The sequence below is a fragment of the Anas acuta genome, chromosome 1 (genome assembly GCF_963932015.1).
Source record: "Anas acuta chromosome 1, bAnaAcu1.1, whole genome shotgun sequence".
Taxonomy (NCBI): Eukaryota; Metazoa; Chordata; class Aves; order Anseriformes; family Anatidae; genus Anas; species Anas acuta.
The window spans coordinates 3,499,885-3,523,661 of record NC_088979.1 but is presented as its reverse complement, the minus strand read 5'-3'; the positions used below and the strand labels follow the sequence as shown (position 1 = coordinate 3,523,661).

The following is a 23,777-nucleotide window of genomic DNA, read 5'->3' as shown; positions in this document are numbered from 1 at the left end:
TTGGGATCGCTGTAGCCTTGGCATCCTCTTAACCTGCTCCTTCCCAGGAAATGCTGCTGAGCAACCCAGAACTCAGTGAAAGGCGGCACATTTTAGAAGCACTAGATGGAAATTTCTTTATTGTGCAACATACAGGAGCCTTGGGCAGCTCCTGGGATTAAGAATACTCGTGATTTTCACTGATGATACCTATTTAGTATAACTACAGCTGTTTAGTTTGTATTCTAATGCACATGGCAGTATTAAAAAAGGGAAGTGCCCCTTGGAGCAAATGTGCACTTGGGTCTACTTTTGAACAGCAGCGCCGAAGTACAGGGGCTCCCTCGGTATCCTTGGTCTGGAATTTCTTTATCTGCAGCAAATGCCTTCCCTCTCTTCTTCACCTTTCATTCTCCTCTCTGATCCTGTGCAAAGAGCAGCATGGGGTTTTTGTTTCTCCCTTATTTAAGTACTGTGTGGCAGCCTCGTGAATACCGTGGAAAAGCAGCATGGTGTCTGTCTGTTCTTGCCTTCTCATGTGTGGGGCTTTCTCTATAGCCTCTCCTGCTATACTATCAAAATGCTAATTGTATCCATCCCTGTTGGCACTCTGTGGCTCGTTTCTTTCAGTCCTGGCTTTTGTGGGCTAGAGTTCCTGGCTCCTTTCCACCAGTGTCTATACCACTTTCTCTGCAAGCAGCAGTTTTGTAAAGACGTAATCGCACTTCATTCCCTTTGCCCAAATATTGTGCTAAGGCCAGTTGGGCTGTTACATCTACCAAAATGTTTCTGCATCCTGCTGGGCTGAGCAGTCTTACTGGTTTGAAGTTTTGTCTTTAAAGGCCAGGTATTCTCACAAAATACCGGGGATAGTTGGAAGAGTTAAATATAAGTTTAATGGAAGAGTTAAAAGTGTGTTGTACCCAACTGCTTTCTGTGCTTGTACACGTGGAGTAGGTATAATGAGGAGGGTAGAAAGCTATTAAGCCACAGGGCCACGACTAATAAATCTGCCCCTATTTCTCTTTGCTATGACTGCGATCCAATTCATGTATTTTCATCCTTTTATATAAATATCAGTGCTTCTTTCCCCCTAGGTCTTGATGTGATGGAAAGAAGTAGAATTGTCACTTCATTTAGGCTGTGTTGTTTACCTCCTTCTCCCTGCACACCTGCCCTGCTGTAGATTTCTAGAAGCACAAGAGTAAAAAAAAAAAAAAATCAACCAACCAAACAAAAAAAGCATCCAAACCTAAAGAAGCATCTGATTCAAAATAAAATTAATAAGAGTCATTTAGGGAATAAGGAGTCTTTGATGTATCAGTCCATACTGGAATGAAGGTATCACTGCTCTCTTGCCAAAAAAAATGTAGAGTTGGCTGTTCAACAGTGATGTAAAGATTAAGTATGAAAACAGTAATTCCCCTTTTCCTTTTCTGGCATCAAATATCCAGCCAGAGTAGAAATGGACTGGCTGCAGGAATTGCTAAATTGCTGAGTAACCAATGATGAATAAGTGGCTTTCTCCTTTATTTGAATGGGGGATTAAAATGATTGACACTGGTACTGGCAGGTTTCTAAGGAACTCATGTAATAATGCCCTACTTCTTTCATTTCCTTCCCGGCAGGTTGCAATCAAACAGATGAATTTGCAGCAGCAGCCCAAAAAAGAACTGATTATCAATGAAATCCTGGTAATGAGGGAAAACAAAAACCCCAACATCGTCAACTACTTGGACAGGTATGTTGTGATTTGAAGGGTTCACAAAGGGCCTCTGGAAAACTCTTCTTTGTGACTTTCTTAAGTGATCCATCTCAGCTTAATGCAGATACAGGACGATCTTGCATTGCTTAATGGATGTGGCAAGGTTGGGGTGTGGGTTACTTAGTGGTCTCCATCTATATCCTAGGAGAAACAAGTGTTTGAACTGGCATTATCCGAGTATTTAGGCTCTCTTTAGAGGTGCTGACAGCAATGGCATTAGCAGCAGGCTGTCAGGACTCCATTTTCCAAGGTGCTCTGCCAAATTTGACTCGACAAGCCATTTCCTTCCTGATGCTACAGGAGAAATGGGGGTACCTTGAACTGTGTTGTTTTCCTCTTCCTCTTCTTTCGTCCTCCCTGAGCAATACTAATGTTCTGCTTGCACAGTAACCATTCAATGTTCAGGTGGTAATCATGTCCCTGTGGCTGTCCACTGAGGTTTTCTGTGTTGTAGCATAGCAGTGGTAAGGACATAGGACACATAACTAAGCGAGGCTGCTTTCTTGTGGGTGTGTATAAAGGAGAAAAGGAGAGCTGTCACAGAAAGGAATAACCCTTTGGGAGATAGAGGAAACAGGCTTATTCCTTGCTTGGAGCTGGGTTTTATGGACTTGGACACGTGCTGTGTTACTCCTGCTTGGCATTATATGTGTTACATCCATGTGGGATGACTTTTTGAATCCCTGCTTCTCCTTTCTGCAAGCACTGCACCTAATGGCTTACCCATACAGGGACCTGCTCTGGGATCCCTTGGATTATTAGGACAGGACCAGAGCAGGAACAATCAGCGCTGTGGCTGCTGCACTGCATAAGCTGTTCCTGACATAAATGCGTGCAGCCACGAAAGCTGTGCTCGCTGTATAGCTCAGGGCAGTAAAAAGCAAGTCTGCAAACAAATGTGACTGCGAGTTCTTCCCTGTGGGGTATTGAGGCTTTGCATAGGGGTGATGGCAGCAGTGCTGCTGTTGTCGGCTCTGTGGAGGTTATCTGCTTCAGAAGGAACAAGTGGTGACTGTGCTTCTGTGGGGGTAGGGAGCTGCCTTTGAAAGCAGAAGAAATGCTTGCATCTCCCCTGTTTGACTTCCAGGAATCAGTCCCAGGCTGTCAGCGTGGAAATCTGCGATGTGTTGGAAGATAACAGGGCAGAAGTGTTGCACGGTGAACTGAATTCAGCATCAGTTTAACACTGATGCGTTGTGTCAAGCCTGAATCATTCACCTTATGCTAAAGCTAGTTCCAGTGGAGCTGCAGCAGGGTTTCCAGCCTGCTGCACTTGTCAGAAACTCATCTTGATTAACTACAGGTTTGGATTTTTGTAAGGAAAACAGTGTCTAGATGGGTGAGCTTCAGGCTTTACTCTTGGCAGCTCATTTTCTGAAGACAGAAAGGAGGGATGTGACCCAGAATCTCTTCTGGGAACTGGAGGGAGAATATTTGGACACTCGCTTGCTCTGCATGTATATCAAAACCTATCAACTGTTTCCTTAACATCTTCCTCGGTTGTCTTAGCCAAAAAAAAAAACACTTTTAATGCTGCAGCATCCATTGTGATGCTGAATTTATATGGTGCTGTGTTCTGTGTTATGAGCACGGTTGTAAAGAGCTGCCTTATCGAAAGGATAAAGCGTGCTTGTGAAATTTTGAGGAAGGGGCGTGTTTGTGCAGAGAAAGTGGTGCTGGGCAGGCACCCTCTTCTTGGAAAGAGCAGAAATTACCTGTGGAAAATGAGAAAAGCAGAAAAGAACTTTTAAGTATTGCACGTGGGCTGAAAGTGTGTATTTCTCCTGGCTGATCAGAGGCTTTGTTGTGGGAAAACTGTTTGAGATGCGTGTTCTTCCTTCAGAGAGAACATCCCCGTGTACATGCACATGCCTTGTCGAGCCAATACATCCCAGCTGTAGGGTAGCTGCACGTCCTGCTGCCTTATTAAAACTTCCAGCAACGGGAGCCGCTTCTTTTGTCCCCGACTTTCTCTCACTAAGCTTTTTCAGAGGGATCAGCTTTTGTTCGAGTGCAGCAAACGGACAGAACAGCAAGGAGGGTGAACGCTGGGGGTTCTTGTGCCTATTGTGAGGCTTTGGAAGAGCCGGATCTTGCTGCTGGGGAGCTGCATCCCTCCTGCCTGGCCCAACGTGCCTGTTTGTTTCCTGAGTGCTGAGTGAAGCATCACCAAACTGAGATCACGTCTTTGTCTCTAATATTACAGCTATGCAGAGCTTTTAATATTTCTGTTGTCCAGGTACAGTCTAGAGCACAGTTCTTTATTTTTGGGGAGTTTTTTCATCATCTGAGGTATTGGCAGCATCTCCTTTAGGGGCACACCTCTTGCTCACTCCTGTGATGTTGCACTCATCCCTGTCAATTTTCTGTGCCAAGTCAGAAACCTCTTTCTCCTTCACTATTGCTTTGTATTTACTTGTCCCCTAGAACCCACCCTGCGTTTTGCCTTTGTCTCGTAGCAAATTCCTTGTTCACTTTTCAGCAGGATCAGTGTTTCTGAGCAAAACAAATGACTTGATGAGTCCTCGTGCCAGCAGGCAGAAGCTTACAATTCGATTCTCTGCTGTCTCTCTCGACTCATCTGTCTGCTCCTTTCAAAACCTGGGCAGAGAAGCTGCGAAGGTGGGGTTTGTGGCTTTCAAGCTGATGCTTCCTTCCTTCAGGAATGCGTCATCCTGATGTATCTGTCGTGAAAGGTTGTGTTGGTGTTTTTCCAGATGGGACCAAAAAGGCAGAAGTGGTTGGTGATGATATTTTTTTTTACATGAGTTAATGCTGGTGCCTTCATCCCAGGTCTTCTGCTCCTAGACATGAGCACACGTGCTCCCAGCAGACAACAATATCCCAAATGGATGTGAAAACTCACCCTCATCTCAGCTTTTTCCTATTTATCTTCCTACAGGCTTCCTACAAATGAGATTTTTCAAATGCAGGATACTTAAAAAAAATGGTGTTCTTGAACAAGAACTGAATAGTTGTACATGGGCAACCAGCCAGGACCATCCCTGTGCCTGGGCAAGGGCAGGCAGTTGCTTAGGGTAGGAGGTTGCCAGTGGTGTCAGATCAGCCCACAGCCACCTTTGTCAGTGTAAGAGCCCTTGAAAATCATGCTGTGTACCAGCTGTTTAGGGATGGATGCATGCTTGGACCCCATCCTTGCTTAGTAGCTCTTTCCTCTCTCTCCTCATGTTTAAAGGTACTGTGAGCTTGTCTCCTTCATAGCCTGGGCCCTTTCCATGGCAGAAAAACTCAACCTTGCTGAGTTTTCCTTTGGCCAGGAAACTTTTAACCTGTTCTTCCATCACCTCTGCCCTGTTTTCTCCTCAGCTTTCTGCACTCACCCTTTCTCTGCTCTTTCAGGTTGTGGTCAGATCCTCCAACGCACAGAATTTGCCCTGAGTACCTGGTGCCCCAGTGCAGTTAAATTTTCTGTTCAAGCCTCGTGGTTTCCCTGCACTTCTAAGATAGCTTTAAAACCCAGTGCGTTCTGACTCAGTAAATGGTGACGTGCTCGTATTTGCTTGTTCTAAAAAACTGTTTCTGGCACTTCAGCTACCTTGTAGGAGAAGAGCTCTGGGTCGTCATGGAGTACTTGGCAGGAGGCTCCCTAACAGATGTTGTGACAGAGACCTGCATGGACGAAGGACAAATCGCAGCTGTGTGCCGAGAGGTAAAGCTGCACCCACACCCTGGGCGAACTGTGTGGAGGAAGGGGACGGGGCTTTCTCTGTTTTATTCTGCTGGGATAGCTGTCTACAGCTTCTCTACTGCTGCAGGAATCTTCTCAGAGGATGGATTTCACTGGGGAGGTCGTGACATGCTCCTGTTCTCACCCTAGAGTGAGAACTGCAAAATGGGGCTGGAATACTTGTGGTTATGCCTATTTTCTTTGTGTTTTTTTTTTTTTTTTTTTTTTTTTTTTTCTAACCTGTCACCTTCTGGTCCCAGTAGGGATGTATCTGTTGCCCTGCACATACTGGATATAGAAAAGGCTTTAAAAATCTAAGCCTGTGCTACCCAAAATGCACATTGTTAGAGTCCATAGCTGGCTAATTGCACTTGATGCACAGTCAGAACATCTTTCCTTCTTTTTTTTCAGTGTCTCCAGGCTCTGGAATTCCTCCACTCGAACCAAGTTATTCACAGAGATATCAAGAGTGACAACATCCTGCTGGGAATGGACGGCTCTGTCAAACTAAGTATGAGGGGAGCAGTGCTGGTGGTGCCTTTGGTTATCAACCCAGGCTTCTTAGCTGCTACGGGACAGGCCTAGTGGGGAGCTGGGTGCTTGAGATGCTTGATGCTGTGGTGATGAAGAGTCTGTAGAAATGCTCCTGGAGGTATTTTTGTGGTATCTGTTTCAATGGAGTTTGGCAAGCATAAATCCCTGTGAACTGATAACAGACAGGCAGTGAGGTTTGGGGTTCATTTAGCCTTGGGCCATCTGTTTTTGTTGTCTGAAATAACAGGATTTTAATGCACCTCCAGTCTAGAAAGCTGGGTTTATAGGTGTAGGGTCACGAGTCTTTATCTGTTCGTGATCTCCCCAGTCTTGAAAATGCTGCAGGTACTTGGGTGATGGAGGTGGGTGGAGGGGAAGTTGAAATCTGTTCAGCTAGAAAGCATTTAATCTTACAAACCCAGCCCAATCCGAGCTCTTAATGTTGTTTCCTCCGTGCGTTATCACCAGTAATGAAGACCTTGAGACCTTTGGTGCTAAGGTAGCTGTTGTGCTTGCCATTGCCCTTGCAGAGATAAGTCTGGAGACCAGTGAATGATTATCTCCCACCTATGGCTTTAACAGAACCGTGCTTCCTCCCTCTCCCTCCCAGTTCTGTTGGCTAGCGCCCAACAGGCATAAATAAATCTATTTTTGCCAGCAGTGACAGCAGATATGACTCAAAATTCACACAGTGCAGATATGCTGAGTAAGAAGGTGCTTTTTTTTCTTTTTTTTTTTTTTCGGTTTTGCACATAATTACTTTTTAGACTGAAGCTGCACTTTAGTACAGTCAGATCTCGGGAGTGTTAGCAGTGAATAGCTTATCAGGGCCGAGGTGCTCTGTTCTTACGGAACAAAGTCTTTCAGCACAGTATGCAAGCACTTGGCTGGAGCTTCAAGTTAGGAAAGTCCCTGTGGATATGATGCAGTAACCTTCTGGACCTGAGCTTCTTACTGGCTCTGCTGGAAATGTGCTCTGTTTGTGGACCATATGTACCTTTCCTGCTTGTTACCCTTGATAAAAACTCAGTTGGGGACCGGTTTCATTTTCATCACTCTGCCTAAAATTAAACCTGTGATGCCACAGGGGGTCAGGATGGGCAGGACATCTTGCTGCGTTGATTCTGCTGGGCACACAAGAACACAGCCGGTTTGGTGAAGCCTGTTATGAAGGAGATGGGCCAACAACTTTGCCCAGAAGCCCTGGTCGATGGATGCCTTCATTCTTCTGCACCCACTGGTGACAGAGCTGGTATCAGCTTGGGAAAGGGTTTAGTGCTGCCTGGGAGCTGTGGCAGGACAGGTGGATGAGCTCTTTATAGAAAAACACCGTGAAAAAGTCTGGCTCCTGGTCCCCAGGGCTGAAGAGAGCCCCAGAAAGGTGCTGGTGGCTTCTTTCTTGGCTGATCAAGGTGGGGGTGCTCTCCAGGACGAGTTCAGTCCCACTCTGATGTCCAGTTGGAGGGAGAGAAGATTTTAGTTCCTCATTGTCCTGCCCCTTTTGCTCCCATTTAACATAAAATCCAGTTGGGTGTTTCACTGTGGCTCTTGTTGCCCTGGCAGGCTAGGACACAAGACCAACCTTGCTTGCTTGATCTCTCCTGCTGAGAGCACAAGGCTGCTGATCAGACACCCTGGCTGCTGTTCCTGGCTTTCCCAAAGCCTTTTTAAACAAAAGTTTCAGTCTTTTAGTGCTTCGATCTCCTTCCTCTGACTCATTTCAATACTGTTGTGTTACTGAGAGGTTGAGGAACATCTAACAACTCCCACCAGAGGACTCTGCTCTCAGCTGAAGCTCCTAACCCCCTCGGGGAATCAAGCATATGGTTTATAAAAGGCTGTGATGCAGTAATCCAACTGGGAGTGCAGGTAGGGAAATCACTAGACGTGCACTCACGTTGTACTCTACAATACACAGTGTGTGTGTGTGTGTAAAGGACATGTTGGTACTTCAGTTTTGACTGCTTTAGCCTTTCAAATTGGTCTGGTTTGGTTTCGTTGGTGGGGTTTTATTTTGTTAACGAGAGATTCTGACCCTTGGAGGTCTGAAGAAAGACGGGTTGAGACAGGATTGTGTGGGGCAGCCTTTCTCTCTGGCAAGCCAAATGGCCTGGAGGGGGGAGCCAGCCCCAGAAAAGGGGTCTATAGCCCTACAACCCTCCTCCTTGTCCATGTGAGGGCATCTCCCCGGCCTCTCCCAATGCGGCCGCCTGTGGCCTCGCATGGGCCGCTCCATCACAGGGCCTCACCAAGGTTGCAGTGGCCACCACCGGCCCTGCCTTTGCCCCTATAAAATGGTCCCCATGCCATTGGCCCGCCACTTGCTCAGCGATTTGGTCTTCTGAGAGCCAGCGGCTGGAAGAAGACCAGAGATAAGAGCAAGGCGAGATGCGAGCAGCAGCCCTCCTCAGTGCGAGGACAACAAATTGGTCCTAGGACCACTGAGAGAGGCCAGAAAACACACCCGATGGGAGGCAGCCCGTGTGGGCAGACCCAGCCAGGGACTGGCTCATCCTCCAGCCTAACACAGTGGAGCCCATGGAGGTGGGTCCACAAGAAGAGGAGGAACCCGTGGAAGTGGATCCACCTCGGCCACATCAAACATGGGACTACCCTGGTGTCGTGGTTCCGCTCGAGTGGGCAGCCGAGCTCCACCACAGCCGCTCTCTCACTCCCCCTCCTCAAAGAGGAATGGGGAGAAAATATGTGAAAGGGGCTCAAGGATTGAGATAAGGACGAGAAAATCACACAATAATTAGTGTAATGGGCAAACCAGACTCAGCATAAGAAGACAGATAGTAAGATTTATTGCTCATTACTAACAAGCTAGAGAAGTGAGAAACAAAGGAAAGAAACCAAAAGCACCTCCCCCCCCATCCACCCTCTTCCACCTCCTCCCCCCGAGCGGCGCAGGGGAACGGGGGAATGGGGGTTATGGTCAGTCTACAGCACTTCTCTGCCGCTCCTTCTCGGTCACTCTCGTCCCCTGTGCTGTGGGGTCCCACCCACGGGATGCAGTCCTTGACGAACTGATCCGGCGTGGGCTTCCCACAGGCAGCAGCTCTTCCAGAGCTGCTCCAGATATGGGTCCGTACCACGGGGTCCATCCCTCAGGAGAAAACCGCTCCAACCTGGCTCCCCTACGGGCAGCAGCTCCTGCCAGATCACCTGCTCCTGCGTGGTCTCCTCTCCACGGGCTACAGGTCCGGCCCGGAATCTGCTCCGGCAGGGGTCTTCCACAGGCGGCAGCCTCCGTTGGTGCAGGGCCACCTGCTCCACCGTGGTCTCCTCCACGGGCTGTAGCGTGAAACCCTGCTCCACCGTGGTACTCCATGGGCTGCAGGGGGACATCCTGCTTCACCATGGTCCTCACCACAGGCCGCAGGGGACTTCTGCTCCGGCGCCTGGAGCACCTCTCCCCCTCCTTCTACACTGACCTTGGCACTTGCAAGGCTGTTTCTCACTCCCTTGACTCTCCCGGCTGCTGTGTGTCGCAGCGTTTTTTTCCCTGTCTTAAATATGCTCTCACAGAGGCGCAAAACAACATCGCTTATTGGCTCAGATCTGGAAAACAACGGGGCCCTTCCCAAACATGGGGCGGCTTCTAGATCTTTCTCACAGAAACCACCCCTATGGCCCCCTGCTACCAAAACCTTGCCACGTAAACCCACTACACCTGGCAGCTCTCTGCAACGTGCCATCAAGGAACACCACCAGCTATGTAGCAGGGCCCAGCGAGCTCTGTATTGTGGTGTGTGAGCGATTATAGGTGGCTAATTTCGTATATTAGGAGCGAGATTCCATATCTAAGTGGTAACGACAGACATGGAGAAGGCTGAGGGACTCAGCAGCTTCTTTGCCTCTGCCTGCACTGGTAGGCGGGCTCCCCAGGTCTTTCATTTCCCTGAACCCATAAATGGAGGCTGGGGGATCAAAGCCCCACACCACCTGAAGAATCTAAACAACTACAGGCCTGATGGCACGAATCCCAGGGTCCTGAGGGAACTGGCTGGTGCTGTGGCCATCGCAGCTGAAAAGTCCTGGCAGTTGGGTGGTGTCACTGGTGAGTGGAACAACGGAAACGTCATGCCCCTACTCTTCAACAGTTAAAGAATTGAACAAAGAGCACTATTCTTCAACAATTAAAACAATTAGGAGACATTTCTTCTCAGAAAGAGCAGTCAGGCCTTGAGATGGGTTGCCCAAGGAGGTGGTGGAGTCCCCATCCCTGGGGGTGTTCAAGGAGAGGTTGGACGTGGTGCTTGGGGACAAGGTTAGGTGGTGACATTGGTGGTAGGGGGATGGTTGGACCAGGTGATCCTGAAGGGCTTTTCCAACCTTAATCTTTCCATGATTCTATGATTTTTGGAAAGTCAAATGCAAATAAGGCAGGGCCAAGCAATTTTCACAGGAAGGCTCTCCACCTTTCTGTCTTCTCAAAGAAAATAATAAGCACCAAATTAGGTACTTAAATTTATTCCGAACACAGTACTTGAGAGGTGGTACATCTTCTGGGGAAACAATATCTCTGGGACTGAAAATACGATCAGATAATACTGGTGGGTGTGGGTGGTGGGAGGACAGACTGGACGTTGCTTTCTGTTTTCACATACCCAGGAACTGGCTTGTTTTATATGGTGTGTTACAGCTGCAAAATGCCTCACTGCCAAGTTTCACAGCATCCATGTACAGCTCTTTAGTGCTCACCGTCCTTCACATAGACAAGTCAGCAGCTCTGTGATGTTCGTGGTCTCAGTGAGTCAGATTCAGAAGTTTACTCCTGATCACCTTATTAACCACAAAACTGCTCCTTTGCAGCAGCAGTGTAGTGGGCAGTGCAGCAGGCTAGCTTGTACCACAGCTCTGGCGTCAATACGTGTTGTTTTTGGAGAAACCTGCTGATTTCTAACTATTTCTTCCCCCCTTCTTTGCTTTTCCAGCTGACTTTGGCTTCTGTGCCCAGATCACTCCCGAGCAGAGCAAGCGCAGCACCATGGTGGGGACCCCGTACTGGATGGCACCTGAAGTGGTGACACGGAAAGCCTACGGGCCCAAAGTGGATATCTGGTCGCTGGGGATAATGGCCATCGAGATGATCGAAGGAGAACCCCCCTACCTCAACGAGAACCCCCTGAGAGTAAGCGAGTGCCTTTCTTTGCCCTCAGGTCTTTGCTGAGCCTGGTGCTTAACCTAGGCACTGGAGGAGGCAGGTGACCCTCTGCTGTGGTTTCATCACATGCAGCTGCACGCCTCCTTAGCTGCTGTGGTGAGAAGGTTGTGGTCATTTAAGTTAGAAGCCATCGCTGGTTCTGGGTGGCAGAGGCTCTTCCTGTTGCAGACCCTCTGGTAGGGTCTGAGTTAATGATGTGCATTCATAATTACCCTCTTTCTGGAGAGGCTGATAGGGGCACTTTCTATGCCCAAAGTGCCTGGCTTCTTAAATCCTTGTGAGTGGGGAAGAGAGCTGTCCTTGTGTTCAAAATATACCACATTACTCTTATAAACAGGGCTTTTTCTTGCCGGTGCACTGTTCCTCTTTGCCTGCTCCAAATAAAGCTCCAGGTTTAACAAGCCTTTAGTCAGGCTTTACCCCCGCTGGTGCATTCCCTTTCTTATTCTTTAATGAAAGGGGAAATTCTGTCAGTTTGTAGGAATGCAGCTGTTCTTGGTGTAAGCCAGTTTTATGGCTTTTTTTTCCTCAGCTGAACGGGATGAAGGGATCTAGAACAGTTCTGTTTAACTTGTTTCCATCTCTTGCACTGGAGGTGATTTTGGGAGAGAAGTGCAGCAGTGAAGAAGAGCAAGAGGAAAGGTGGTGTGGAGTTAAATGAGGATGGCTAAGCAACGCGGTGCTTTGCTCTCATTTAACTCAACTTGTTCCAGTTCCCAGGGTATTGGACTGCTGCTGTGAGATGTGATGAGAGGTGTGCTCAAAAGGCCCCTGACAGAAGTCCTGTTTCCTTTTAAAATGATTTTAAAACGATTTTTAGCGATTTTCTTTTAATAATAAAATTTTGCAGTGGATGGATCCTGAGTTTCCTGATTCTTAGAGAATTCTTCATTCCCAAGCAGCAGCAAAACAACTCCCCTGGTTTCTGTAGGGTGTTAAGTGCTGCTTGAGAACCTGCTGGTCATCTTTTGTAAGGGACCAACTGCATCTTTAGGGTATCGGCTTTTTAGGCCTCGTGCATTTGGGCAAAGTACGGACAGAACAAAGCCTCCTGTTTATTCAGGGGTACCTTCCCATGAGGATATAGTTATTGCAGGAGTCGAGCACTGGCGGAGCTGTGCCAGTCGACTTCCCTATGTAAACACAGTCTGGACTGCTGGTTTTGTCCTCTTAATCCCTTGAGAGGGCTGCAGGATCCAAACCCAGATTACAAGGGTAGAACAATAAAGGATTGGATCCCATCCACACAAAAATAGGGCCGGCAGCTATTCTCTTTGCTGAAACTTAGGCGTTTATTAGTCACCCTGATAAGGGTTTTTTTTTTGGTTTTGTTTTTCCCCATTGAACTGTGGGGAGGGAGAGGAAAAGTGGGTGTCTCTGTAATGCAGAGATGGAATCTGACCTTCATAACCTCCTGTTTCTTTGGTGCTTGTTTTGCTTTAGGCCCTGTATCTCATTGCTACGAACGGGACTCCTGAACTGCAGAACCCAGAAAAGCTTTCACCCATATTCCGAGACTTCTTAAATCGCTGTCTTGAAATGGACGTGGAAAAAAGAGGTTCTGCAAAAGAGCTGCTACAGGTGAGTGCTGGGGAACAGGACCCAATTAAGCATTCTAGAGTGAGAATAGGCAGGTGGAAAAATGTCATTTGGGGTCTTAAATACTGCGTCATCTGATGTCACAAGCACAGCTGAGATAACTGAGAAAACAAACAAACAAAAAAGCACAAAACCAACCAACCAAAAAACCCCAAATCCATAACGAAGCGTTAACAGAGTACTTTCCTTTTTGTGCTGTACTTGCTACTGGCAGCAGCTGTGCAGCGTGTTCTGTAACCAACCTCAAATAATTTCTGTGCCCTGGGCCTGCCGAATGCTGAGCCCCTTAATTCCCATGGCTTCTTCACGCAGCTCACCCCAACATCTGGCTGTGGTGTTGTGGTCTGGCCATGCTTGTTCTTATTTGGATAATAGAAGGGTTTCCAGCTATCGAATGCTCTGATTGTCTCTCTTCTGGGGGAGAGTTCCCAAAGCTTTTTGGAAGGGGCACATCTTGCATTAACTGGAGCAGTTTGGCATCAGCACATTTTGCCAGATACAGCTCTTAATGCAGAGGTGATGGAACAAAGCTTGTGAGAAACCCTCAGTTATTTCACTGAAAACCTGGTGTCTTGGTCTGGCCTCCTGGTGAAGCTGAAGGACCAGGCTGCCAGGCTTGTAAAATAAATCTGTGATCACGGAGCCCTCAGACCTTGACTGTGAGACAGTTCCCTTTTTTTTGTTTTTCCTTTCTTTCCATTACTTTGTCTACTGGGTTCAGCTTTGGGAGTGCTGCTGCCTTGAGACTAATGAAGCATTAATCACTGGCAGAAAGAATGGCAGTAGATGAAAGCTCACTTTTTCTCCTGGACTTGCCAGCTCCAGAGTATCAGACAGCAGCAGTGTTTTGTTCCTTGGGGCAGGAGAACATTGTGACTGCAGCATTTCTGCCTGCCTTTACCTTCTGGCCTCAGATTTTTCCACCTCTGAAGTGTGTTCAGATTGGGCGATCGATCCCTTCTGGTGCTCAGAAGTCCTGGGGGACTTAATTAGTTTTGGTTTCCAGAACAGCTTGTGGACTTCATGCCTTCACTCGTCTGATTAGCTGTTTTGTGTCAGTCTCTGTCCTCAACCTAGGCTTTCTCTGCGAGGTTGGAGTATTGCAAGCTTTCCATTTAACCCTGAGCACAGGGAAAACTTTGCACAGGAACATTACACAGGAAGCCCTGGGCAATGTGTTGGAATTGCACAGGTTGCTTTTAGTTACACCTGCCTTCCACAAAGAATTTCACTGCAGATTTTACATAAATTTATTTCCCAGGAGAACTTGCTTGGTCTTGAGAGTATATAAACATTGGAGAAATTAGGATATGTTGGGTGCAAAGCTCTTTATCAGTTCAGATAAGACCCAAAAGTCATGGTGAACATTTTGTTCATTGTGTCTTTTTTGTTTCATCTGTTTGGAGATTAGAGTAGGCTGTTGGACTTCATGCAGGTTTAGGTCCTGATATTTTGTGTGGACACCAGGCTTTTGAGACATGTTCTGAAAAATGTAACCTTTTTTTTTCTTTTTTTCCTTTTCCTAGCACCAGTTCCTGAAGATTGCAAAGCCTCTTTCTAGTCTCACTCCTCTGATTATTGCTGCTAAAGAAGCAGCAAAGAACAACCATTAAAGCGGGGGAGTCAGCACGGCCGTCGTGTCAAGCCTTCTAGACGTTCCTTTCAGAAACCGAATTACCTGTCCCTGTCCCCTCCTGCTCCTCCTTCACAGGGGTGTTCTTAAACTTTGATCTGCCTGGAAGGGTAGCAGATGTATTATTTGCTGAACGTGGGAGGGCACGCAACAGGAAAGTTGCTGATCGTAAAGATGGAACTGTCTTTCCATCCTCTTTGATGGGCACGGTAGGGGAAGGGTGTATTTTATGGCTGGGAAGATCTTCTGAGAACATCTGAACCTGACCTACACGTAGCAAAGCCAGTTTGTTCTCGTATTTCTTACCGTGTTTATTTTTAAAGATAATGTGGACCATGTTTATCTTAATAAATTAAATCTTTTGCCTGCTGGACTCTTCCTGCTTCTGCCAAGCTGCTCTTACAGCACGGAGGCTGCTCTCTGCTTTGGATGACTCGAGGAGGGAAGGAACCAGGCAGCAGCAATTGGAACAGCTAAAACAAGTGGAAGGGGAACGAGGGCAGCACCATGCAGCCCTCCTGCAGCACCGCTGGATGCTTCGAGGGAGCAAGGAGAACGCCTGTGTGTGCTTCTTGCAGCTGTTGGACAACTCGTGATCTTTTTGCCAAATTGTGTGAATTGAGGTCCTTCCCCGCCACACTTTAGTTTCAACTCAAGTAATTAAACAGCTTTCAAATAGTTCTGGTATTCTAGAAAAATCACAGGAAAAATCAACTGGGATTTCTTTTCGGGTTATTTTATTAGTGCTGTCAGGCTTCGTGGAGACCTGCCCTGTAAGATAAAGCAAACAGAACAATTACTATTATAAAGATAAGATTTGCCTGCAGGATGATGTTGAAAACTCTTGCTTCTTAGACCAAGGCCAACAGAAAACAAACTAATGATGGACAGTGCTTTTTTGGAAGCATAGGGGCATTCATTTTTTGTTGAAATGAGCGAGTGAACTGGTATCTTTATGCTACTGACTCCTGTGGTTGCTAATGATATGTAAAACAACAGCAATCCTGGAACTACTAGAGAGATCGGTTGTAAACACTGGCGTTACGTTACTGTATCCTGATTTTTAATAAAACGACTGCTGCATTTCTTAACTCGGGGCTGAGGGAGGGGTGGAGAATTCCCTGTCACCAGACAATTCTGTCGGATGGGATTGGTTTTCATGCTATTGTCACTGGGTGGTTACAAGTGATGGATTAAGTGATACAAGCTCCTGTAGTCCTGTGGGATAGTGAAAGGCTCTGAAGAGGAGTAACTGCACACAGAGGGAATGGATAAAAGATCTTGCTTTCTCTTTACATATCACTTTGGTCATTTCCAGGGTGAGTTTAATCCAGATCTGGAGTAACCTCTCCTCTCTTCCCAAAGCACTTGTGTTGCACAGAAACTCATTCCTGCTTCTTGCTGAGACCTGCTGCTGGACCAGTCCTTTCCTCCCTGCCCTGGGCTTGTGATGCAAATATATATATACATATACATATATATTTTTTCTTTTTTTTTCCTCTCACTCACTCTACGATACATGACAGCCCTCACACTGGTTTTACTGGCATAGATAAAGCCTTTAAGGTCCCTTGTTTTTTTTTGGAAGGCCACTGCCCTTGAATAATGCCCTTGAATAACTGTTGAGGAGTTTGGTTTTATTTTCTACGGAAGTCTCAAAATGCCATGTTTGGTGTGGATGGGAAGGAATGATGGGCTAGATCTCACTTGATCTAAAATCTAAGGTGGCTCTGGTCTTATTGACCCACCAATTGCCTTCTTTTGACAGCACAGGATTAAACCTGATCCATGAATGTATTGAATGTTGCTGACTTCCCTTCGCCTTCCCTTCCCACTCCATCCTTGGCACCCCTTTGAGATGAGAGTCGTAATGCAGACGTGCCCTACCCGTGAGCACATCCACGGGCTTATTTTTCTGTGGGAGGAAAAATGGTAAAAAAGGTTATTTGTATTTGAGTTAATTTCTTGGATTCCCTGTTGCCCAATGGAAAGGAATCTGCATGAATGGCTTTTTCTCCCTGTTCTTAAGCTGATGATGTGCTTCTGTCTCATTGACTTCAACTGTGAATTGGTCCTTACTGGTTTGGTAAGGACTGAGAGCTACGCAATGGGAAGCTGTAAGACAGTGACTATAGACCTGTCGTCTTCAGGTTTATTTTATTTTATTTTTTACCCACCTCTGAACGAAGTTGACTTGCTACTGTGTGCATAGCCCCAGTTCCAAGTTAAGAGACGCATCATGTTTTCATGGTCTCAGAAATCTTAAATAAATAGATAAATAAATAAAAAATGTAGTTAGTTTATGAGAACGAGGTATATTTTTTCTCCTGAGATGGATCCTTTTCTCTGCTCTTATGTTCATCTGGGCATCGCCCAGCTCCAGCACTGGTGGCAGCTTCTGCATAGCCTTTCACAGCCCTGTCTGGTCACTACAGAGAGCTGCTCGCACAAGTGTCTGACTTGAAAATTAGCCTCTATGGCTTATTTTTTTATTTTTTTTTTATTTTTTTAATTTTTATTTTTATCTGAGAACATCTTTATTGCTGGGATTTGAAAGCAACTTGCAACTAGGGAACTGCTTTGGTGGCATTTTAAAATATATTTTTAATATACCTACTGTATGAACTAATTCTACTGAGTCTGAACCATTTTTAATCACAGCCTTGAATTATTTATTTGATTATTAGATTCTCTCTTCTATATTAGAACATGAAATATTCAGTTGTTTGACTATCCACCCTGAAAACCTGCTTCCTTTTTATGGGATCCGCAGCAACCCTATCCGGTTAGGTGCCGAAATGGCACAATGTGCTACAGCTCCCAAAGCTCCTGGTGGAGGCAAAAGGTAAAACTCATCTCTTTTTTTTTTTTTTTTTTTTTTCCAAAGAACTGAAGATTTTCGTATTTAAGAAGCAGACGGTGCATTTCAAGCTTCCTATATTTAAAGAGGTGAAGGCTGAGTCTTTTGTCTCCCTAGCATAAAATACGGAAACTTTTCAGCGGCTTATTTCGATTAGTAATAGAGAAGCTGTGGATGTATTTTGGGGTTGTAAACACACTGGACTGAGCACTTGGATAATTACAGTCCTAGGGCTGGTCTCATCGTTTGCTGCTAATGCCAGCTCACAGCATCAAGGCTGGGGTTGTAGAGAAGCTGGGAGCCACTGGTGGTGGCAAAGCAGCGATGCCAACGGGGGCTGGATGGAAACTTGCAGCCGAAATGGATGCTCCAAGGAAAGGGGTGGGAGGGCGACAGAGGATGGTGTTGGTCCGAGGAAGAAGATGGATGCTGGGGTAGGAGGAAGCAAAAGGTAAAAGCTCAGTTCCCAACTGCTGAGGGAATTTGGAGGGTGCTGGAGCAGCCTGTGGTGGATTGAGGCATCCTGTTTGGGACCAGGATGGAGCGGGGGGCTCCTGTGCAATGAAGGGGTGCTCGGAGAGGGGACTGAGCCTTATGTCTTTGAGCTACAGCCCATGCTAAGTGAGCCAGAGCTAGTCTGACCTGCTGCCAGATGTCTGCGTGTCTTGTCCTGCTGGGAAATAACAAGGGCTTTTGCCGTTTTAAAATCAGCTGGAAAATGTGTGTCTCTTTCTTTGTGCTGCCTCGGCGTAACTCTCTGGTAGTGCCCGGTTTGTTAGGGTCAGCTCAGCCGTTTAGAAAGCAAAACTGAAACCTTAAATAAAACCTGAATGAATGACCCGTTTCTCCTTCCCTTTGTTTCAACGGCGCTTGCAGAAATGAATGGGGGTGCTTGAAGGAGGAGTTGTTTCTCCGATCTGTTTTAATTAGATTTTACTTAATAGAGCAAAGTGACTTTACACTGAAAGCTGTTGCAGAAAGTGTGATTTCTACTGCTTATTTTAACCAGATTGGAAGTCATTAATGCCCTGAGAAACACCAGTCTGGAAGCAGGATGTAGACCCCAGCTTGAGGAGGAGGCAGATGATGAAATTGTCCCTCCTGGCTGCTTGATGTCTCCCCAGGTAGGGCTCGGTGTCGGAGGAAATGAGGGAGGATTTGGGATCGGCCCCTAAAGCTGCCCTCCCCAGCATCACTTTTACATGTGGGGTCAGTGGGGTGAGGCTGCTAACAAGAGCAGGAGTTTATCACCTATATAATTGTGCAAATGCCTCATTGCAGCTTGGATTAAAGAACATCCTAGGTCAGGGAGGATACAAGTGTCCCCACAAGCCCCCTGCTGTAGGTTTTCATCCTCTTGTGGCTGTAGGGCAGAGCTGGGTGCTGGAAGTCCAAGAAACCAAGCCTAGCGTGAAGAGGACTTTCCCAGCTCAGCCTCCTGGCGAGCTCTCAGAAGCCATTTGGGTGCTGAGCCCCATGTTGGAGGGGAGCTGGAGGAAAAGGGAACATCTGGAAGGGGGAGTTGGCCAACTGGATGGTGGTGGCACTGCTGCATCCCATGTCCATGTCCTCGTACCACGAGAGCCAGGCAATCAAACTGTGTTGCCCTGCATCCTGCTCCTCCCTTCATGAAACTTCTAAAATCCAGGCACCAGGCAGACCGGAGAGCCTGGTAACGTACCCCAAAAGTGCCTGAAAAAGTGGTAATGGGGCTGGTGGCTCTGCCAGTAATTCCCTCAACACGATAACTTGAGATTTTATTTTATTTTATTTTGTTTTATTTTATTTTATTTTATTTTATTTTATTTTATTTTATTTTATTTTATTTTATTTTATTTTATTTTATTTTATTTTATTTTATTTTACTTTATTTTACTTTATTTTTTTTTTTTCCTGGGACTCTCCATCCTCATCCCTCTCTGCCTCTCCCCATGGCAGCAAGCCCCAGGGCTGCTGGCATCGCTCCCACCACCTCTCCTGCCCCTCTTGGCAGCCCCACACAAAAGAGAGGAGCTTCTGCAGAGTTCCTGCTTGAAACCTCGTGGCTTCAAAATGCTTCCCCATCCCAGGCCTCTCATCCCACTGCTGCCTTTTTTTTCCACCTGCACTGAAGGGAAATTACCTGTGATTATCTCAGAGGGGTCTCCCAAGGCTAACTATGCACCGGGAGACACGAAACCTGCCCTGGATCTTTAAACTTGTAGTTTTCATACCTAAATTTAGCATTTTCAGTGGTGGGAACAGTTCTGCAGGGTCTTATTATTTGGGAGGTAAAAGGGGGATGAGCAGGAGGAGAGGCAATATGCTGGTAGGTATGAGAGAGGAAGAGATGTTCATTATTGCATGATTTAAGGAAAACTGCTGCACTTTATCCAAGTGATATTTTTCCTGCATCCCTGATTTTTAGTGTCCAGAACAGTCCCAAGTTTTGGTCCTAAGGCTCATCTTTTGGGAGAATTTAGAGCTTGAACTCCGTGAGCTTGCCGGGCTTTCCTGGCTGCTCCCTTCCAATTCCTGGGGCTGTGATGCCCTCTCCCGGCGCTGCACTGGGATAATTCCTCTTCGTGTTTCCCTGCTGCCACTGCAAAGCTTCAAATTTGGAGGCTGAAGGCAGCCAGCACACCCCAGCAGGCATCAGGAGATGGTTGTGGTGCTCCAGCACGGTTCCTGGCCATCATCCCGTGTCCTCCACCTCCATCTGCTCGACGTTTGTGCCATGATCTGGAGGCACCATCCTGCACCTCGCCTCGAGTGTTGGGTGCTGAGGTGTGCTGGAGCCTACAGAGAAGGGCAACGAAGGTGGGGAAAGGGCTGGGAGGCAGGAGCTGGGACGAGAGGCTGAGGGCACCTGGGTGGAGAAGAGGAGGCTGTGGGGAAGCCCTGAGGAGGGGAGGCACAGAGAGAGGCACTGGCCTCTGCTCCCTGGGCACCAACATCAGGATATATGGAATGGCATGGAGCTGTGCCTGGGGAGGCTCAGCCTGGACATCATGGACGAGTTTCTGTATCGTTAGGGTGCTCCGACACAGGCACAGGCTTCCTCGTGCCTTTGGAAAATGCCCTCAGTGATGTGCTTTAATGGCTGGTTAGCCCTGAAGTGGTCAGGACTTGGTGATCTTTTAGGTCCCTTACAGCTGAACTACTCTACTCTACTCTACTCTACTCTACTCTACTCTACTCTACTCTACTACTCTACTCTACTCTACTCTACTCTACTCTACTCATGTAGAGAGAAAGAGAAAAGAGAAGAGAAGAGAAGAGAAGAGAAGAGAAGAGAAGAGAAGAGAAGAGAAGAGAAGAGAAGAGAAGAGAAGAGAAGAAGAGAAGAGAAGAGAAGAGAAGAGAAGAGAAGAGAAGAGAAGAGAAGAGAGAGAAGAGAAGAGAAGAGAAGAGAAGAGAAGAGAGAAGAGAAGAGAAGAGAAGAGAAGAGAAGAGAAGAGAAGAGAAGAGAAGAGAAGAGAAGAGAAGAGAAGAGAAGAGAAGAGAAGAGAAGAGAAGAGAAGAGAAGAGAAGAGAAGAGAAGAGAAGAGAAGAGAAGAGAAGAGAAGAGAAGAGAAGAGAAGAGAGAAGAGGAGACCTGCTGGGTGTAGCAGGGTGTCCCTATAACCCGGGGCCACCTGGGGAAGGACAAATGCCTTGGTCCAGATTCACCCTCCAGAATCTGGAGGAGTATGAGGCAGGAGGAGGCAGCACAGAGCAGCAGAGCCGGCAGAAAGCAAAGTAAAACCTCGCTGTGCTCTCTTCCTGACATCCAGTGGGGTTCCCTCACCATTCTCCACCTCTGCTCAGTGCAGAAATATTTGGCTCCCCTGGCTGTACCACAGCCTGTGTTTGTGCTTCCTGTAGCTGGGCACATCTACACAGGCTTTGCTCCTCCTTTGCTCAGCGTGAAGCTGCTCTCAGGCTCTTTACACTCGGCCATGCCCCCTGTTGAGGGTCTGGAGGTGCCTCTGCTTCGGGGCCTCTGGGCCTGGCCCTGGGCACCCCTGAGCAGAGCCTGGCTCCGGCCTCTCGGCACCTCCTGGCAGTGATGGTGGCCATGGCTGGCAGCCCCCAGAGCCTCCTGTGCTCCAGGCACAGCTCTCACAGCCTCTCCTCATGGCAGAGGTGCTCCAGGCCCTTCGGCACCTCGGGGGCCCAGCGCTGGGCCCAGCACCCCAGGGGCAGCCTCAGCAGCACAGAGCAGAGGGGAAGGAAGGATCACCTCCCTCCACCTCCTGGCCCTGCTCTGCCCCAGGCTGAAGTTCTCCCCCTGCCCTCCTCCTGTATTGTTCCTGCCCATAAACGCTGCAGTTTCTGTGGTTAATCTTACAGGGACCTCGCTCCCTGCGTGAGTCACCTCCTCTCCAGGCTCTGCAGCAGCTCCTTGTGCAACCCTACAAAGCAGGGACACAAGCTCAGCCCATGGGGGACTGACCCCATCGATACAAATGTCCCCAAACCACTGAGGGACAGTGGCAGGCAGAAATGTGGTTATTTCTCACCAAAACACAGCCCTGGACTCTGTATCTCAGCAGGCACCTGGGCACCGAGATGTCCCTGCTCCCGGCGCTCCCTGTTTGTGCCATCCCCCCGCAGTTTTATCTTCTGACACAAATAGAAGCAAAACCCAGAGGAGTTCAAGGCTGATATCCCCGAGCTGGGCTGTCACAGCTCCGGCCCCCCGCAGATGCCCTCGTTATGGGCTCATAAACCCCAGGGCAGGGCTCACAGCAGGTCCTGGTGCGGAGCTGGGCTGGATGAGGTCCATCACGTGGAGCGTGATAACAACCCCGCTTGCTCGCTCTCCTTCAATGTCAGCTGCTGGCAGGGCCGGGACACCGGGCAAGGATTTTCTGGCTGAGATAAGCTGCTGAACTCTGAGCCAAAGATACCACAGGCAGAGCAGCCCCTGCCCAGCCCCTGTGTCATCCGCCAGGTGATCGCAGAGCAAACCAAGGGCTTTGCATCTCTGCGTCCGAAGGAAAGGGCAGGATGCAAAAGCACGCTGGTATTTTGGGGAGGGGGAAACAGATATATTTTCTAGTTTGGGGTAGGGCTTTGGATCGTCCTTTCCTTTTTCAGGGTCTGCCCTTTGCTGCAGGGAGGAGTTTTGTGCTGCTGATGTTGCTCAGCCCTGTCCCCTTATTCCCATGTACCCAACGGAGCCCATCCACACCGTGAGGATGCAGCAGCTGGAGGAAAGGCAGCCGGGGCAAGGACCACAGTGAAACTGGGCTCAGCACAGCCACAAGCACACCACTCCGTAGAATAATCCATCACATCAACCTCAGAGACCAAAACTGCCAGACACCCACCTGCCAGGTGCCCAGGGAAGCTGCTCTTGCTGCTCCCCACATCGTATCAGTGCCATCAGGCTTCTCAGTATCACCCTTCCCTGCCCTCGCTATCAGCTTTCCAGAAATCAGGCCATAAACCAAGTCATTTATCTACAGGCTTGCACACAGCCCCACGCCGTGCCTCTGCCCCAGCCAGCTGAGTGTCAGCTTGAAGGTGATCGGGAACAGAAACAAACAGCAATAGAAAGAGCTGCTCCTGCCCTCAGCAACCTTTTGCGGTTCCCTCCTGATTTAATATTCTAACTCCAAACGAAAATGATGGTTCTGGAGGATCTCGTGCTATCCAAGGATTCCCAGTACTGCTTTTACAGTGGAACTGTTACATGCCCTTTGCTCGTCGTTAGGTTTCAGGGTGAATCAGGCTCTCACCTCTGTGGCTCATCTTCTAATCAAAAGTTTATGTTTGTAATGTCAATTCCCTAAAAAACACTGGGCCATCGTTTCTGCCTTCTTCTTCCCCTCTCCATTTAGAGAACACTTTTCTGAATTTTCTTTTTCTTTTCTCTTTCTTTGAATTTTCTTACATCCCAGTGTAAAAAGCGATGGGGGTGATAATCCTGCAGTGGTGGCATTTCAGGCAGCCCCCTGGGGCTAGGGGGATTTTTTTTTGCCTCTTGTGCCGCTGAGAGCTAAATAGAAGTTGGAGCTGTGTAAGGTAAGCCTTATACCCTGAGAAACTTCACGGGTATCCCTCTGAAAGGCCACCCTGCATTGGAAGTCACAAAATTCAACCGCACAAACTGCTTTTGTTGCACTGGTCTGCCCCTCACCCCCTCCAAGGAGTTATGTCTCTAATAGGATTAAGATCTTAAAGCCAAAAAACATTGCAAAAAAATTAAATAAAAATAAAATAAGCACTGGGGCTGCTCAGAAATGGTGTGCAGCAGATTCCTGCTTGGGTCTCACGGATGCAGGAGATGCTTTCCATGAGGATGCTCATTAGTTTAATTCTGAAGATCAGCGAAGTCTTGTCCAAATCTCCTTTGGGATATCTCCCCGAACCCCATCCTGTGGGCACATAACTCTGCCAGGGCAGCGTTTGAACACCAGCCTCTCACATTCTGGGTGGGCAGGGCGTGGGACGGATCCAAGGTGGCTTCCCCCACGAGTCCCCAGCTCCTCCAGGAGCCGTGCCCCCATCCCACGATGGGATTTTAATCTTCCCAGCCTCGGGGGCTGAATTTATGAAGCCTCACGTGGCCCCTCCTAC

General features: G+C 47.8%; 1 protein-coding gene across 11 annotated transcripts in view; it reads left to right on the top strand.

Moving 5' to 3' along the window:
• The window catches only part of PAK1 (p21 (RAC1) activated kinase 1), a 67,962-nt gene extending 52,503 nt beyond the window's left edge, over positions 1–15,459 (top strand). For all 11 annotated transcript variants that reach the window (XM_068696951.1, XM_068697037.1, XM_068697320.1 and 8 more), the window contains 6 exons: positions 1,608–1,720; positions 5,297–5,414; positions 5,844–5,943; positions 10,907–11,103; positions 12,580–12,717; positions 14,262–15,459. In XM_068696951.1, the coding sequence (XP_068553052.1) occupies positions 1,608–1,720; positions 5,297–5,414; positions 5,844–5,943; positions 10,907–11,103; positions 12,580–12,717; positions 14,262–14,348 (753 nt within the window). In that variant the 3' untranslated portion in view covers positions 14,349–15,459. The remainder of the gene's footprint in view (positions 1–1,607; positions 1,721–5,296; positions 5,415–5,843; positions 5,944–10,906; positions 11,104–12,579; positions 12,718–14,261) is intronic.
• The last annotated feature ends 8,318 nt before the right edge of the window (positions 15,460–23,777 follow it).